At 41.1% G+C, this 16,510-nt stretch overlaps 2 protein-coding genes across 11 annotated transcripts in view; both read right to left on the bottom strand.

Annotated features, from left to right (window-relative positions):
* Nucleotides 1–6,307, bottom strand: part of LOC106610690 (sorting nexin-14) — a 32,218-nt gene extending 25,911 nt beyond the window's left edge. For 5 of the 6 annotated variants that reach the window (XM_014210164.2, XM_014210166.2, XM_014210168.2 and 2 more), the window contains exons 1-12: nucleotides 5,985–6,307; nucleotides 5,671–5,899; nucleotides 5,326–5,446; nucleotides 3,675–3,748; nucleotides 1,653–1,731; nucleotides 1,516–1,559; nucleotides 1,326–1,413; nucleotides 1,143–1,227; nucleotides 889–1,045; nucleotides 599–674; nucleotides 287–412; nucleotides 86–200 (exon numbers count right to left, since the gene is read on the bottom strand). In XM_014210164.2, coding sequence (XP_014065639.1) covers nucleotides 86–200; nucleotides 287–412; nucleotides 599–674; nucleotides 889–1,045; nucleotides 1,143–1,227; nucleotides 1,326–1,413; nucleotides 1,516–1,559; nucleotides 1,653–1,731; nucleotides 3,675–3,748; nucleotides 5,326–5,446; nucleotides 5,671–5,807 — 1,102 coding nt within the window. In that variant the 5' untranslated portion in view covers nucleotides 5,808–5,899; nucleotides 5,985–6,307. The remainder of the gene's footprint in view (nucleotides 1–85; nucleotides 201–286; nucleotides 413–598; nucleotides 675–888; nucleotides 1,046–1,142; nucleotides 1,228–1,325; nucleotides 1,414–1,515; nucleotides 1,560–1,652; nucleotides 1,732–3,674; nucleotides 3,749–5,325; nucleotides 5,447–5,670; nucleotides 5,900–5,984) is intronic. The other variant, XM_014210165.2, reaches the window with a different exon arrangement.
* A 389-nt stretch (nucleotides 6,308–6,696) lies between these two features.
* LOC100286553 (heterogeneous nuclear ribonucleoprotein Q) lies at nucleotides 6,697–15,758 on the bottom strand. Of its 5 annotated transcripts, none has more exons than XM_014210157.2 (12): nucleotides 15,574–15,758; nucleotides 13,898–14,057; nucleotides 13,022–13,140; nucleotides 12,806–12,913; nucleotides 12,572–12,685; nucleotides 12,162–12,338; nucleotides 11,918–12,053; nucleotides 11,077–11,282; nucleotides 10,709–10,858; nucleotides 10,488–10,609; nucleotides 9,931–10,301; nucleotides 6,697–8,010 (listed from the first exon to the last, which is right to left on the bottom strand). In XM_014210157.2, exons 2-12 carry the CDS (start codon nucleotides 14,043–14,045, stop codon nucleotides 7,982–7,984), a joined length of 1,680 nt encoding a protein of 559 aa, XP_014065632.1. In that variant the 5' UTR covers nucleotides 14,046–14,057; nucleotides 15,574–15,758; the 3' UTR covers nucleotides 6,697–7,981. The 5 variants fall into 5 exon arrangements, with proteins under 5 accessions (XP_014065632.1, XP_014065633.1, XP_014065634.1 ...); XM_014210158.2 differs by having other exon boundaries at nucleotides 6,697–8,007; XM_014210159.2 differs by having other exon boundaries at nucleotides 9,958–10,301.
* Nucleotides 15,759–16,510: the final 752 nt, after the last annotated feature.

Genomic DNA, 16,510 nt, shown 5'->3' with positions numbered 1-16,510 from the left:
GGGGGGAGTTTCTGGGCCAGGACATAGTTGTCAGTCTGTATTGATCTATATCTGGGATAATGGCGAATGGCCAAAGCCTACTTACCCACAGTGAGGCAGAACTGGAGAACGTGCACGGCCCCCTCCTGCTTGAGGAAGTTCATGAAGCGGAAGAGCAGATCCTGCTGCTCCCTGATCTCCTTCAGCTCCAGCTTCAGCACCTGAGAAAGAGGGGAGAAGATGAGTGGTTTGAAAGGGCAGTATATGGGGAGAAGAGGGGGAAAGGAGGGGTTACTTGGCTACTTACAGAGGGCTTCTTGTTGCGAACATCAGAGTACTTATGCAGGAAGGGAACCAAGGTTGAGCTGGGCTCCATGGCGGCCTCGGGAGGAGAGTTGTCGATGAATATGAGAAGCAAATGGTTCACTGTGTCCTAAAATGGGAATGAACATTGTTTTACAACAGACAATCTATGCCCGTTCTGGATTTGTTTATGTCCTGGGAAAGAGACTTGCAAATCACATCAAACCTGAAAACAACAATCCTATATGAATCAGAATAGAAACATGCTACATATGTTTTCTAAATTAAACATGTTTCATGGCTACAAAGCACTTACAGGATCAGCCAGGTAGTCCAAGGCGGGGAGGAAAACAGAGCCAGCCAACACCTCTCTTATCAGAAGAGTAAGCGATCTGAGGATAGTGGAGAGACGAGAGAAATTGGAAAACAGAGACCAGGTTCGAATACAGTTATCATGAAACAGAAACTCCCCGAAACAAGAAGGCACTATCTGAACAACTAATAAGAAATGCTACATTTTGTTTTCTGTCATAACAGTGTGCCCTAATGAACACAACCCAGGAGACAATGACCTATATTGCCTCAAGAAATATGGTGCCATGTTACCTGCAGTCAGAGGCTTTGGGGGGCAAAATATAGGGGAAGAGCATCTCTGTCAACTTCCTGAGGTAGAGGAGCTCATCTCTGCGACTGCGTAGTGCCACGTGCAGGTCAGGGCCGTACTCCTCCAGTGCTGCTTGCTGCAGATACTCAGCGTTCTTCACTAGGGGGTAGAAACAAATTAAGGGTCCACTGGTCAAAGTTCCACTCTTTGGAATGAACTCTGGCAGTAAAAGATATTTAAAAATTAAGATGATTACCTTTTTGCCTTGCTTTGGTTATTATTTCAATGTGCTTCATGGAAACTTTAAGCAGTTTGGCTGTGATAAGACCTGGGATATCAACCTGAGAAAGGACATAGGACATAAATATTCTAAAAAAGGTTAAAAAAAAAATTCATAATCATCTGATATCTAGAATAGTCTAAATCCTGTTTGTTTCACCTTTTGAGTTCGACGTACGAGCACAGCGGCAAAGAAACGCAGAGTCACTCTCAGCTCATCCACAAACGCCTCATCATCTGTGATATCCCTTCACAGGAGAAAAAAAACAGGTCATATGTCTACATATACCATGCCAGAGGATGTATTTAATGCAACACGGAACACTTGTGGGTAATATACAGTAACAAACCTATACCAGGGATACACAAAGTTTTCAAGAACCAGTTCCAGAACCTTGAAACAGAGCAAAAACATATCACATCTTAGAATGACAGAAGCACTTTCCAGAAGGCACAAAATAAATAAAAAATGTTCAGGTTCCCATACCTCTGATAGAGAGGCATCCACTTTGGAGGGAACTTTCAAGTCCAGCCATGGTTGATAGTTCTCCAATAGTAATGTTGGTCTGTCAATAGAACATTATTTACATAGAGCACCAGTCAAAGGTTTTGGACACAGCTACTCATTCAAGGGTTTCTATTTATTTTTACTATTTTCTACATTGTAGAATAATAGTGAAGAAATCAAAACTCTGAAATAACATATGGAATCATGTAGTAACCAAAAAAAGAGTTAAGAAAAGAGATTCTTCAAAGTAGCCACCCTTTGCCTTGATGGCAGCTTTGCACACTCTTGGCATTCTCTCAACCAGCTTCATGATGAATGCTTTTCCAACAGTCTTGAAGGAGTTCCCCCATATGCTGAGCACTTGTTGGCTGCATTTCCTTCACTCTGCGGTCTGACTCATCCCAAACCATCTCAATTGGGTTGAAGTAAGGTGATTGTTGAGGCCAGGTCATCTGATGCAGCACTCCAACACTCTCCTTCTTGGTCAAATAGTCCTTACACAGACTGGAGGTCATTGTCCTGTTGAAAAACAAATGATAGTCCCACTAAGCCCAAACCAGATGGGATGGAGTATCGCTGCAGAATGCTGTGGTAGCCATGCTGGATAAGTGTGCCTTGAATTCTAAATAAATCACAGACAGTGTCAACAGCAAAGCACCCCCACACCTCCTCCATGCTTCACGGTGGGAAATATACATGCGGAGATCATCCGTTCACCTACTCTGCGTCTCACAAAGACACGGCGGTTGGAATAAAAATAAAAACAATTCAAAAAAAAATATATATATATATATATATATAAACATTTGCAAATTTGGACTCAGACCGGTGGAAATCTGTCCTTTGGTCTAATGTCCATTGCTCGTGTTTCTTGGCCCAAGCAAGTCTCTTCTTATTGGTGTCTTTTAGTAGTGGTTTCTTTGCAGAAATTCAACCATGAAGGCCTGATTCACACAGTCTCCTCTGAACAGTTGATGTTGAGATGTGTCTGTTACTTGAACTCCATGAAGCATTTATTTGGGCTGCAATCTGAGGTGCAGTTAACTCTAACGAACTTATACTCTGCAGCAGAGGTAACGCTGGGTCTTCCTTTCCTGTGGCAGTCGTCATGAGAGTAATCATGGACTGTCGTTTCTCTTTGATTATTTGAGCTGTTTTTGCAATAATATGGACTTGGTCTTTTACCAAATAGGGATCTATTCTATATACCACCCATAACTTGTCACAACACAACTTATTGGCTCAAATGCAGGAAGAAGGAAAGAAATTCCACAAATTAATTTTTAACAAGGCACACACGTTAATTGAAATTCATTCCAGGTGACTACATCATGAAGCTGTTTGGTAGAATGCCAAGAGTGAGCAAAGCTGTCATCAAGGCAAAGGGGGCTCCTTCAAAGAATCTCAAATATAAAATATATTTTGATTTGTTTAACACTTTTTGGTTTCTACATGATTCCATATGTGTTATTTCATAACGTTGATGTCTTCACTATTATTCTAGAATGTAGAAATTGTAAAAATAAAGAAAAACCCTGGAATGAGTAGGTGTGTCCAAACTTTGGACTGGTACTGTAGATAATGGCAATTAATCTACTTTTTGTTTTCAATTAGTCTGTGAAATATTGATAAAACCATTAATTCACTCGGTTGTCTCATCTAGCCAAATTACTAAAACTACCAACTACACTTTCAATTCCATTATGTGCTCCAGTATACTATTTTGCCACTGGGGGTGCAGTGAAACGCCATTTAGCAGCCTGGTGATAGACAAAATCAGCAACTCCCGTCAATGAATGTGAACATCAAAATAGTAAGGTATACGGAATTCCTGCGCTATTTTGTCAAATTAATAGAGAGAGATGAACAGTAAACTCACAGAGACCCAACAGTAGAAACATCAAGCAGTATTATTCACTCTCAATCCCACATAAATACAATAAGGCCAACGTCCTAATAAACATTCATTCACATACAGTATTTTTGGAGCAGTGATCTCACCTGTGCCTTTTACACTTTATTTTCCCGCAGACTGCACAGCTGTGACCCAAGGGAAACAACTCTTGTTGGTCCTGCTGACAGATACAATACCACCCTCTATCAACCTGGACTATAAGTAAATATATAGTTACAGGTAGAGGTCGACCGATTAATTAGGACCGATATCAAGTTTTCATAACAATCGGTAATTGGCCTTTTTGGGTGCCGATTATGGCCGATTACATTGCAATCCACGAGGAAACCTCGTGGCAGGCTGACCACCTGTTACGCGAGTGCAGCGTCAAAAGGACCTTGTGGCTGCAAGGAGCCAAGGTAAGTTGCTAGCTAGCATTAAATCAATCTTCACATAATCATTAGTTAACTACACATGGTTGATGATATTACTAGGTTAACTAGCTTGTCCCGCGTTGCATTTAATCAATGCAGTGCCTGTTAATTTATCATCGAATCACAGCCTACTTCAAATTCGCCAAACGGGTGAAAAAAGCACAATCATAGCACAAACGTACCTAACCATAAACAGCAATGCCTTTCTTAAAATCAATACACAGAAGTATATTTTTTTAAACCTGCATATTTAGTTAAAAGAGATTCATGTTAACAGGCAATAGTCACTAGGGAAATTGTGTCACTTCTCTTGCATTCAGTGCAAGCAGTGTCAGGGTATATGCAACAGTTTGGGCCGCCTGCTCGTTGTGAACAGTGTTTCTTCCTAACAAAAACCGTAATTCATTTGCCAGAATTTTACATAATTATGACATAACATTGAAGGTTGTGCAATGTAACAGAAATATTTAGACTTAGGGTTGCCAACCGATCAACAAAATACGTAATGGTTCCGTATTTCACTGAAAGACTAAACGTTTTGTTTTCGAAATTATAGTTTCCGGATTTGACCATATTAATGACCAAAGGCTCGACTTCTGTGTGTTTATTATAATTAAGTCTATGATTTGATATTTGATAGAGCAGTCTGACTGAGCCGTGGTAGGCAGCAGCAGGCTCGTAAGCATTCATTCAAACAGCACTTTACTGCGTTTGTGAGCAGCTCTTAGCAATGCTTGAAGCACAGCGCTGTTTATGACTTCAAGCCTATCAACTCCCGAGATTAGGCTGGCAATACTAACGTGCCTGTAAGAACATCCAATAGTCAAAGGTATATGAAATACAAATTGTATAGAGAGAAATAGTCGACGCGTTACATTTCCTATAATAACTACAACCTAAAACGTCTTAACTAGGATTATTGAAGAACTGGGATTATTGAACCACCAGCTTTCATATGTTCTCATGTTCTGAGCAAGAAACTTAAACGTTAGCTTTTTTACATGGCACATATTGCACTTTTACTTTCTTCTCCAACACTGTGTTTTTGCATTATTTAAACCAAATTGAACATGTTTCATTATTTATTTGAGACTAAATAGATTTTATGTATTATATTAAGATAAAATAAGTGTTCATTGAGTATTGTTGTAAATGTCATATATATTACACATATATACATACAAATAAAAAATACAAAAATTGTCAGATTAATCGGTATCGGCTTTTTTTGGTCCTCCAATAATCGGTACGGGCATTGAAAAATCATAATATCGGTCGACCTCTAGTTACAGGTGTATATTTTCTGTACATAAGGTAAACCTACCTTGGTCTTTGGCTTTATAGACAGTAAGATATTAGGCAACAGAGTCTCTGGGCCAAGAGAGCAGTAGAATGTGACAACTCCAGCCAGGAACGACCAGAAAACCATAATAATGTGCAGATATCTGTGAATTCAATAACATTTTACACATAGCTTACATTGGGAATGTATTATGACTCATTAGTCTGCCTCAGTCCTTCCTAAATCGATATGCTAACTCAACTGATGCAAATACTGCCTATTCGTGATTCTGAGCATCATGCAATAGTCTGTTTTATTGTAGGCAGGCCACACAATTTGTAAACGTCTGAAACATTGTAAGCATACAGTAGGCCTATTTGTACCCACCTGTTCAACAAAACAGTGGATAAGAGCAAGACAAGTAGAAGGAAGCAGAAGACTGGATACTGGCGGCCCAGTTCTCTCAATAGGTCCAGCTTCATCCTGTGCCTCATCTTCTGCAGGTAGACTCTGATGCATCCCATTGTCAGGATGGACAACGTACACAAGTAATTATAATCACGTAGTTATGTTGCACTTTCACTGGGGAGCAATGGAGGACCTTCCATGATGAACACTGCGACAAATAAATGCGATGTTAGAAACGTCATATGACTATGCAGAATAACGGTGCAATCTGATAATTTGTCGTCTATACTCACCACAATCAAATATGCAGGATTAGTCAAGCTAGCTAGTTGATGTATGAAACGCTATCTATCATCATGCTAGCCAAACGTCAACATCCCCTCTCTATACTGCACGCAGCGCGCTCATTGACATGCGCACGATCTTTGACGTGTGCAGGGCACGCGCCAGTCTGCTGTAAACCTGTGTTACCAGTCGAGTCAATAAAGGCTTCACATGCGTTCACCGTCTATATACTTCTGAATATCATTATTATCAATGTCCACCCAGCTTCACCATGTGTTTTCGTCGTTAAAATAACTGCACGGTCAGTCGTCGTCAGGCTGATGTCACATCCGGTTCATTATGGGATCATGCAACGTTCTTGCCCGTTATTTTTTATAGCCTATTTCACCTGCCCTGCTAACATAACGGTGAATATACAGTATTCCGAAATGTAATCACATCAAATGCATGGCAACACTGATTTCGTGTTGTGGCAGGCTAGCCGCAAACGACGAACATGCGTGGCAGCAGTACTCATTGTCAACGAAGTGCTGATTATAACTGGATGTAATGAGTCAATTGAAATCACAGGATAGTGACGTTACACATGCGCCTCTGGTTGAAGACTCCCTGGGAATGAGAAAGTGCACTGTGACTGTGGTGTGCATCAGAAAGCTATAATCAATGCATAAAATGTGTGACATGGTTTAACAAGATGTCATACAGAGAGTAAGACACAGATAGAAATCAAAAACTTTATTACAAAAATAAGTTACACTCACCTCCATTTTACAGTATAAAACAATTTATTTGCAGGAATGCAAAAACGTGGTTGGCCACCAACAATAGTTTAAAACTGCTAACATTTTTTTTAAAAGGTGGTTGTAATTATTTTATTGAGGGAGTTAACAGTGTACAAAACCAGATGAATAGTTCAGTCTCCTTTTCGCTATACATGGAATACGAATAATAGCTGCAGTATCCCTTTTACCACTGTATGATCACGATCCCCTTCGAAACAGCTACAGGCACACATGCTCGCTGGCTGGGCAGTATGGCAATTCCTTTTTAATCAAGAGACTTGATTACATAGTAGCTGGCTTAGAGTTAGAGGGATCATTCAAGATGTCACATGATTGGGATATTCATTTTACAGTAAAGGGGATGGTACTGAACATAATTCTGATCTATTCTAAAAACAAAAAAATTATTGGAGTGGCAAAGGGACACTGCAGGGCTTTTTCAAGGCAGTTGATGCCTTTGTTGATGTTCAAGCCTTTACAAAAGTAACATTTTCCAAACTATACAACCAGTAACTACAATAATCTGAAGAAGCAAGGTGGCTTATTCAGTTCAAAATAGGATAAAAGCAGGGCTTGTTCAGGCTCATCATATGAGATTATTTTTGCATGCCCAGTTTGACTGTTTGCCATGTCAGAGCTGCAGCAAGTCCTTTTGGTTGTGCTGCTGCTCTTGTGCATATTTTGTAGGAAACAAGCCCTGCTTTCATCAATATAGTTTCCCTATTTACAGTACAGGCCGGGTAGTTTAATCCTCTGTACTGAGGTAGTTAACCAACCCTTTAAAAAAGACAAGTTCTGAAAAGAACCACTTTCCTGGAATGCCTGACTTATCCATGCCAGGTGGTTACACCTAAAACCTGCAAATGTTCTCTTCAAACATCCAAATCAAACGATTAAGATTAACAGGGATATTCCAACAATAAAAATTGTGATTAGCACAAAAATATACAATAGCATCAAGCTCCTTTGAGCCACTTCAAACTAAGAAACTTAAAAAGTGCAAATTCTTCAATAATTATTTAAAATGGCATTTTTGGGGGGGGTGTGGGGCATACAGGGGGAGGCAAGTTTTTCTAAATAATCCGGTGATTGTTTAGGTGGCAGTTTGGGGGAGATGCTTCTGTAAGGCTGGAATATTGGACCATTTTGCTGACTTTTCCATCCGTATCCATTGCAGCTTCTGGTGTAACCCAACACAGTAAGTCAGTCTTCATAGTGACAGGTCAGGACCGGCCTCGACCCCTTTTCCCTGCTGACCAAGCAAATAGAGACAGAATTGGAATGGAATTCAAAACAATAAAAAACTATCACAACACAGAACATAAACATGACTAATGACATTCAATCATGTAAAATAATAATAAAAAACTAGATTAGGGTGATCCTAAATCTGCAGAGGAGCCAACCTTTCAGTTGGTGCTCTGAAAGGTGACACCTGTCAAGGTTTAGACCTAAGGCCAAAGGGCAGGTGTGTTTTCAAATGTGAGAACCTATCACTAATTTGAGGAAGTCTTCTAAAGACATGGACAGAAATGAAAAAATATCAAACATGTCCAGTCAGATCTTCATGGTAAACCATCAGCGTAACCGGAGTTAATCCAGGATAGAATATACAGAATTTCATAATTTGGACACTGAAAGCTAAATGCACATCTGTACATTTAAAATTACCAATTGAATGTGAGGCTCAGCTGTCAAAAGACAATGACAACATTTTTTACGAGTACCACTTCAGTGTGGCGGCAGCACCCCCAGCTCCCATAACAGTGCTCGTCGACACCCACACTGCTCAAATGATAGGCAAATGCACCTTTTTTTGCCTAATGTTGGCAGAAGACTGGCTCAGTAGGAATGGTAGACTATAGACTGTTATGGGTACTTGGTAAGTGGCTGCTATTCAGTAGATAACTAGAAATATGTTTAAATGTACAAAATCAGGGCTCTCCCTAGGATTTTCTGACAAGGTGGTGCTGATGTAGGCCTAAGGTTGGGTCGGGGGAGGTCCAGAGGAAGTTAGAGGATTTATCATTTTTGAAAAACCTGTAACTGCCATTTTCTGAAAAATAGTCTTAAAGTACATCAAACAATATAGTCAACAAAACTCTTGTTTGAGCCTAAATGAAATTGAGGTGGTCTAATTGACACCTGAATTCTTTTCCATGTTAAATTTAGGGGTAATGATTATTCTAATTAATAGGCGTCTTTATGTGGATAGTCTAGTGAAAGTGTAAAAACTGGCTTAATTTAGTTTGGGGAGAAAATTCTGAATATAATTCAATTACTGGAAGCAAAGGATCATTCAGTAGTCTGGTTTACTGTAGGCTATTTGGAATATGAAACTGAACTAGGCCTTTGAGCTTGTTTCAGATCTCCATCCCTGACATAATCCATTAAATTAGGTCGGACAACTAGGCTGCCATTCATTCAACATACCTTGGTCATTGGCAAACTGACTACTATCACGTCATTATCAGCCTAATGTTGACAGCTATATCAAGAGGACAGACCAAGAACTGACTAATGAACATAGGCCTACTAACCTTAAACATAACTTTCTGTGAAGGACGGTATTAGCGGAACAGTTCTCTCTGCCATGTCTATTGCCATCCACGCAGTGACGTGCACTGAACTACTGCAACACTTCCCCGTTTCCTTGCTCATCAATGCGCTCGCGCCTACTACCTTTGCAGAGATCAAAGCATGTGCGGCCAAGAAAGTGTTCTCGCTAAATGCTGTAACGAACACATACAATTCTGGGAAATGTAGTCGGCAAACAGTTCGTTCTCCATTTTCCCTACCTTTTTTCCTCACACATCAGTAGTATCAAAAACCACAATGTGCCAACTAGAAGCATATTCATTTTAGGGTTGTTTTTCGTACCAGCGTACTATGACATAAAATTGCGTGCATGGTACGCAAGATACGTGCCGGTTGGCAGGTCTGCATCTTTATGATTCCTTACTTTCAAGGCCTATATTTTACACAGAATGTAAATAGCGAACTACAGTCAATTTATGCCATTAGGAAGTAATGAATGCAGGTTGAAAACATTTGTTTAAGGTTATTCAAGTGTGTGGAGGGGGGGTAAGTCCTGTCCAAATAGTATGTTTGCATTTTTGTGTAGCTGATAGCAAACATTTGCTGTTGACCATTGCCAACAGTCCCTATTTACCCAGTGCCCCTTTGGTCCCCTGCACACCTCTGCTCGATCCAGGGCCACTTCCACCTCGCTGAGAAAAGCCACCCACTCTGCCCCTGGGTGTGGCAGCTCCACGGCCCCGGGAGGATAGGGTGGCACCACCACGGGCTCCGCCTCGGGCCCCTCCTCGTCCTCGGCCGGGAGCTTGGAAGTCCTCATAGCCGTAGTAGGGGTCTTCATAGCCACCCCGGTAGTTGTGGTAGTCGTAGCCATAGTAATCGTAGTAATCTTCATAGCCGTAGTAGTCATGGGGGTAAGAGTAGCCTCCTCGGCCGCCGCCTCGTCCTCTGCCTCTTGTGGGAGGTGGCATGTGAGGTGGGCCGTAGTAATAGTAATCGTCATACCTGAGGAGAGGATATGCACTTGTTTAGTAACCGTACAGGACGCATTTGCGCTTGTAAGATCACGTTAACTTTTCTATTCAATCATTCAAAAGAAATCAATGGTGAAAGGCCGCCCAACAACGCAACTATAATTTTGGCCGGTATTTGCATGTCTCAAGTAACTGAAAATCAATGGTCTTTGCTTACATTTGTGTCTTAGCCGCTTGTCTCTGGGCTTTGCGTTCTTTCCTCTTCTGGTCAGGTGGCTTTGCAAAGACTATTTCAATGTGCTCTCCCTCCAGGTCTTTCCCATTCAGGTCGGCCAAGGCCTGTCAAAAGAGACAAGTTGAATAACTACACAAAAAACAGCCATTGTTACCAGTTTTGTGATACTTTGGTTAGAGTAATATAAAGACTCCAGCATGTACCTTGACTGCGCCGTCTCTCTCCTCAAAGTGGATGAAGGCGTAGTCTTTCAGCTTCTTCACCCGCTCCAACTTGCCAAAATTACTGAAGGCCTTTTCAAGTATTTCCTCCGTTACAGTGCTCGCAAGGTTTCGGACAAACAGCACTTTCACCTGGGAGGAAAATGGTAGTGGCTTATCAATTACACTTGAAAAGTCTGTGTCTCTGGCTATCTCATACACTGGTGGTTACTTCCATTCTTACTCCCTGGTAAACAGCGTCGAAATCAAATCAATATGAACTCTGCAATATTTCACAAGTTTAATGGGTGGACAATACACAAACAATTTGTCACAGGCGAAATGAGTCCTGTTAACTTTGCTCCCCTTACCTTGGCCATGACCTCAGGATCAGGGTCTTCTATGGGGTCAGCCCACTCCACAGTCACCACGTTCGCCCACACCTTGACCTTGCCACTCATCAGCCGGCGGCGGGCCTGAGCGGCAGTTTTGTGGTCTTCATATTCCAAGAAGCAAAAGCCTCTGTTCTTTTTCTTGTCTTCTGGCTGATGGTACAGTATGACATCGTTAAGACCCTCTGTTGAAAGAGAGGCAGAAGGGGAAAGGCATAAAAGGTATCCTAACTAAACAGTGACCAGCGCACAAGAAAGCTTGCTCCATCTCCATGCACAATGCAAAGCAAAAACTAATGGAACGGAATTACTCTAGAGAGTACCTTACTGAAACATAATTGGCAGCAGAACAAAATATGTTTCCTTCGGTTTAGTCAAAACATTTAGTGTCCCCTTTCTTTGACACGGCTGTTCTCTTTGGACAAGTCTTGAGACCACTGATTTGTGCCCAGTTAAGTGCAAAGTGTCCAGTCAGATCTTAGCGGTAAACTATCAGCGTAACCAGAGTTACTCCAGGATAGAATATATGCATTTCATCATTTGGACACTGAACCCTGACATTGGAAATGAGCAATTAAACATATGAGCAAATATAGCCCAACTTTACATAGCATACCGTACATAAACCCAAACTCAGACTAAATGCAATCTAACACACTAGCGGTTGATCATGATTGCTGCATTCAGTAACATCAGGCAATGTTTAAACACTTGTCAAAGTCACTGTAAATATAAATCTTTGTCAAGACAGAATATGACTGGCCAAGCAAAATGTCAATTTGTCCCAGAAGATCATTCAACAAAAAGAGATGCTGCTTACCTGTGACTTTGGCAAATTCTTCCACAATCTGCTCTTTTGTTTTACTCTTGGGGATGGAGCCAACAAATAGTCTATTATTGGCCACAGAGATGCACACACCAATGTGTTTGCCGGGTCGAATTTCATTGTTGTTACACTGTGGAAAGAGGGGAGTGGGTATGAGAGAGTGCATGACATGTCATGATTGGGTGGGCTAAATTCTCCATTCCTATCATGAGAGAGGATTCCAACAAGTAGTACATACCAGCTTGACAGCCTCCTGCGCCGCCTCTTTAGTGCAGAAAGTGACAAAGGCGTAACCTCGGTTCAGGCCACTGAGAGGGTCCATCATCAGACGCAGGTCCCAAATGGGCCCGGCTTTCTCAAACAGAGGGACCAGCTCATCCTCAAATAGATCTCTAGGGATCTTGCCAACAAAAATCTGAGATGAAAGCAAAATTAGGTTAACATTGGGTCATTGTTACACAATAAATCTCCAAAATACAGAATTGGTGTCCAGTCAGATCTTAGCTGTAAAACAGCACAATCGGAGTTACTCCAGGAAAAATGACATTTTCATTATTTGGACACAGAATGCAGAAACACTATCATACACAGTGAAGTAAACTATAACACACTAATCAAATACACCATTGAATTATTGTAGAGACATACCTCTGTCCCAATTGTGGGCTGTGCCCCTGTGTGAGCAGAATCTGGAGGGGGGCCTCCATACTTCCGCTGACCTGTTGTCACATCGAGTGTGTAGCCAGTTCTCTCCAGCAGGGCCTGTTCATTGAAATAACATGATTGAGGTCAAACACCTTCCAGAGAACAACTGCACAGTATATGATAATGATGATATGTCTCCATTATCACTTATATCAAGAATGTTCGTTAAAACCGTACTTTGATTTTGGCCTCATCTGGTCCTTTATTGGAGTCTGAGACTTTGGTACCCTGTTTCTCCCTCTGTCTATATGTCTTCATAACTCCACAAAGAAAGGCACTTTTGTTCTGTTGATTAAATAAAAATCTGTACACTTTAGAGGGTGAAATGGTAGCATTTGATTTCAAGACGTGATCACACAATGCAATCAATCCACCATCCCCCGCCATACATACCTGAACATGTGAGAGGTCGCTGTCCTTGAACTGCAACAGAACTTGCAGAGCACCTTCTTCGTTGAACTCTTTCAGAGCCTCAATCGCTCTATCATCTAGGTCACTGTGTGATACCAAACCTGAGGGACATCAAAAAAACATCAGTTACTAGCAGGAACAGAACTACGGGATGACATCTTTTCAAACGGGTCTAGCCACAATGCATGTTTGGGGGTATAAAAGTTGTTTCGGTGACATCTTTTGGGATTGCTTAAATTTGAATAATTTGCGTAACATAAATCAGAGAAAAAGAACCATCTCAGGAGACCAATATTTCTAAATTCACAAAGTGCATTGAGTAAAAGCACTTTCTTCAACCTTTACAGAACTAATCACAACAGACGTGATGTTTTAACTTGATATGGTAGTCCTGTGCACCCCAAATGAGCTTGTGCACATTCTGCTCTTGGAGGTCCCATCACCTGTCCCTGCCACCGACAGCTGCTGCCATTGTTGCTGCATGTGCCCATCTGGCTGCACTCTCTGCCTGAGACTTTCCAGAGAGACCTCTGCTGAACTGTGGCCTAACTCTTTGCTCTTCTGTGCTGCTACACTTTAATTATTGAGAACACAAAGTGTCCGTGACACCAGTGCTCTGCCCAGATATACCTTTAAGACAATGGACATGTACCCAAAACATTTGTTTCACATCGATATTGGTGGTGTATGAATTCTCTTTTTTCCATTACACTGCAGTACCCATTTTGGTAGGAAACCACAAAAAGTTGCTTGAGGATCCCAATTCCCACATTCAAAGTTAATGTAAAATATGACAGCACATGCAATAGCAAAAGTATAATTTGTGTACGAATATGCTGGATATTCAATGTGCCTTACCTGCTATGTAAATTTCATCTAGTTTTTCAGCAACTTTCTGTGGTAAACCAGCTTCTAATAAAGTCTGGAAGTGTTCAGAATGGGTAACTGCAGCAGTGGTGTCCATTGGTTCTTCTGGACCATTTCCATTAATATGTTCTGTGGCCATGTCTCCAGAAATCTGTGCAAATGCAATGAGCCAAATTAATCCTGGGTCAAGTGCAAGACTGTTGATAGCTTTTGGGGGGTGTCATGTGCAACAGGCACACATGTGGGTTCATGTGGTCCCTTAAGAATTGAATCAGGTCACATTTCAATTACGATATTGGAATCTGCATGTCTGTATCAATTTTGAAAATGCTGACACCTAATAAAAGTATTAATTGCTATTTATAATAACTGCACACCTTATACTTATTTTCGTTTGCATGTGCAATGTATGAGGAGAGTTAGCTAGGCTACATGGTGAAATGTGTACACGTAATGACACATTTCCCGCCTTTGACTGTGTTGGAATAACAACTTGGCACAACACTGCTATAGCTGCTAACATTACGTTCATGTCCCGCTGCGTACAACGGCATGGCCTGATTGCTAAATTATAAATTAGCCTACTGATTGCAGACTTCAGCACTAACTAGCTAGCTGATACACGTGTTCCTTCGGCAGAGTACCGCGACAGTTTCTAAGCCACCCGTTTCCGGTAGCTAATAAGACAGTCAGCAAGCATTTATGCAGGAGCAAATGACATGGTGTGGTAGACTAACGTTACATCTATCTAGTTAAAATGTTTGGTAACGTGTCGCAAATCACCGATAGATAGCAAACTTGGCTAGTTAGGGTAAAGGGAGCAGTCTAATGCGAAACCATTTCAGTTTGTGCTCATGCAAAGTCTTCATTGGAGCCAACTAACGTTTGCGAACTAGCTAACGTTACCCAATTCTCTAGCTAAACTTAACAAGCAACATCGTTACAGGTAGTTTCCATATCTAACTTAATAATTTAGCTACCTATAACCAAGTGTTCAGACACTGTTAGCCAACGTCATCTAGCTGCGTTATCCATAACGTTAGCTACCCAGCAGTTACTAGCTAGCAGCCAGCTAAATAATAGCATGCTAAATCATGGTCATCCAACCCTGTCAAGTCACAATAACAAACCTAGCTAGTTATCCATACTAGCTAGGTAACGTTAGCGGAGTGACGACCAAATGTTTTGCTAGCCAAATTGGTTACGCTAAACTAACGTTAGTTCGCGAGTTGAATCAAAACTATCTGACAAAGGCAATTATCTCGAAGTTTGCACGCTCACGCGCTGATGTTAGCTCCCTGGTAGGCTGATTCAGTTAGGTAGTGACAATGATCAAGTCATTCATGATGTAGCATAATTATCCCACTTGGCTGAGTTTGCTAGCGACACCATTAAAACCGCGAAAGCTTATATATAGCTTGATGGTTGACTTAATTCGGCTCGACATGTCCATATGTAGAACAGAGAGAGGCCTTGTAGTATGGTAACTAGCTAGCTTCGTGGTTTGTCAACGTGCCGCCACATAGGGAGAGTCCATTTTCAAAAAGCCGGTCTGGAGAGCCCGTCCCAACCACCCGTTTCCACATTGTTTGAAACACCACACGCTCAACTACTTTAGCTATAAATTGTACTATGATCACGTGACCAGTTAGTAGTATTCGTCATACCTGCCGATGGATCACCAACTTGTATGGTGTTGATTATTTCGGAAGGAAAATTTGATAATTACAAGAGGAAAAGTGTACAACTCCCGGCACTAGTTCAGCTCCACTCATTCACTCTTGAGGATGTAAAATGGCTGCCACGTTCACGCCGCGAGTTTTGTCTCGTCAATGGGGTTTCTTAGACACCCATGCACGGGCTTGCCTGCTATGCATGCACTCTACAGTAAAGTGGAAAATTATTTGTATGTAGTGCTACAGTGATATTTTGCATCTGAAATGGCTTGAATGACAGAGAGGCGAGGATTAAAACTCAACATTTCTGTAAAGATAGCTACTTTGAACAGTAGGCTATCATAACAATGTTCAGCACCTTTGCCTAAACTATTGTTAGAATTCTAAATATTTGTTAACAGTATATCAGTAATTTTATGTTTTGGGTCCATTCAGGAAGTTTTGGAATTCGAAAAATATCCAATGACATTTAAATTGTGAAACTTTACAGTTCTTGAATTTGAAACGATTCCTGAAATGCCAGAATTTACATGGAATAAACCTCAACCCTTTTCAAATCTTTTATAAACTGGTTGGCTGTTCTTGAGACCATTGTGATGGGCTATTTTCAACTTCATTACCATTTTTAGACATAACTAGTGTCTCATAGTGTCTCAGTCATGTTTTTACACAGTTCAGATTCTATTGAATTCCAGTGAATATTTTAGAAGAACAATCAGGCACACTGAGGCGTAGAGGCCGGTATTGTTCTCTCAGTCAAACTATTCACTAGTGCACACTGAAAACGTAGCAAAATGGAAAACACCTGTTTCTTATTGGACAAGTTCAGTCTGTTTTCTTCGGTTTGGTGCCTATAATGAATATGACCCTGCTTCTAGTGAGTTGAAATCATCATGGTTGAGCGAGAGCCGTAGTAAAGAAACACCCT

The sequence above is a fragment of the Salmo salar genome, chromosome ssa09 (assembly GCF_905237065.1).
Source record: "Salmo salar chromosome ssa09, Ssal_v3.1, whole genome shotgun sequence".
Lineage (NCBI taxonomy): Eukaryota > Metazoa > Chordata > Actinopteri > Salmoniformes > Salmonidae > Salmo > Salmo salar.
The sequence above is the reverse complement of the archived record's forward strand: the minus strand, read 5'-3'. Positions and strand labels throughout refer to the sequence as shown.

Bases quoted from the DNA above. Each gene is read 5' to 3' on its own strand.
- LOC100286553 (XM_014210157.2), bottom strand. From the start codon at position 14,045: ATGGCCACAGAACATATTAATGGAAATGGTCCAGAAGAACCAATGGAC. The intron at 12,914-13,021 runs GTATGTATGGCG...TTTAATCAACAG, and splicing joins GCGACCTCTCACATGTTCAG to AACAAAAGTGCCTTTCTTTG. The intron at 12,686-12,805 runs GTACGGTTTTAA...TTCAATGAACAG, and splicing joins CAGATGAGGCCAAAATCAAA to GCCCTGCTGGAGAGAACTGG.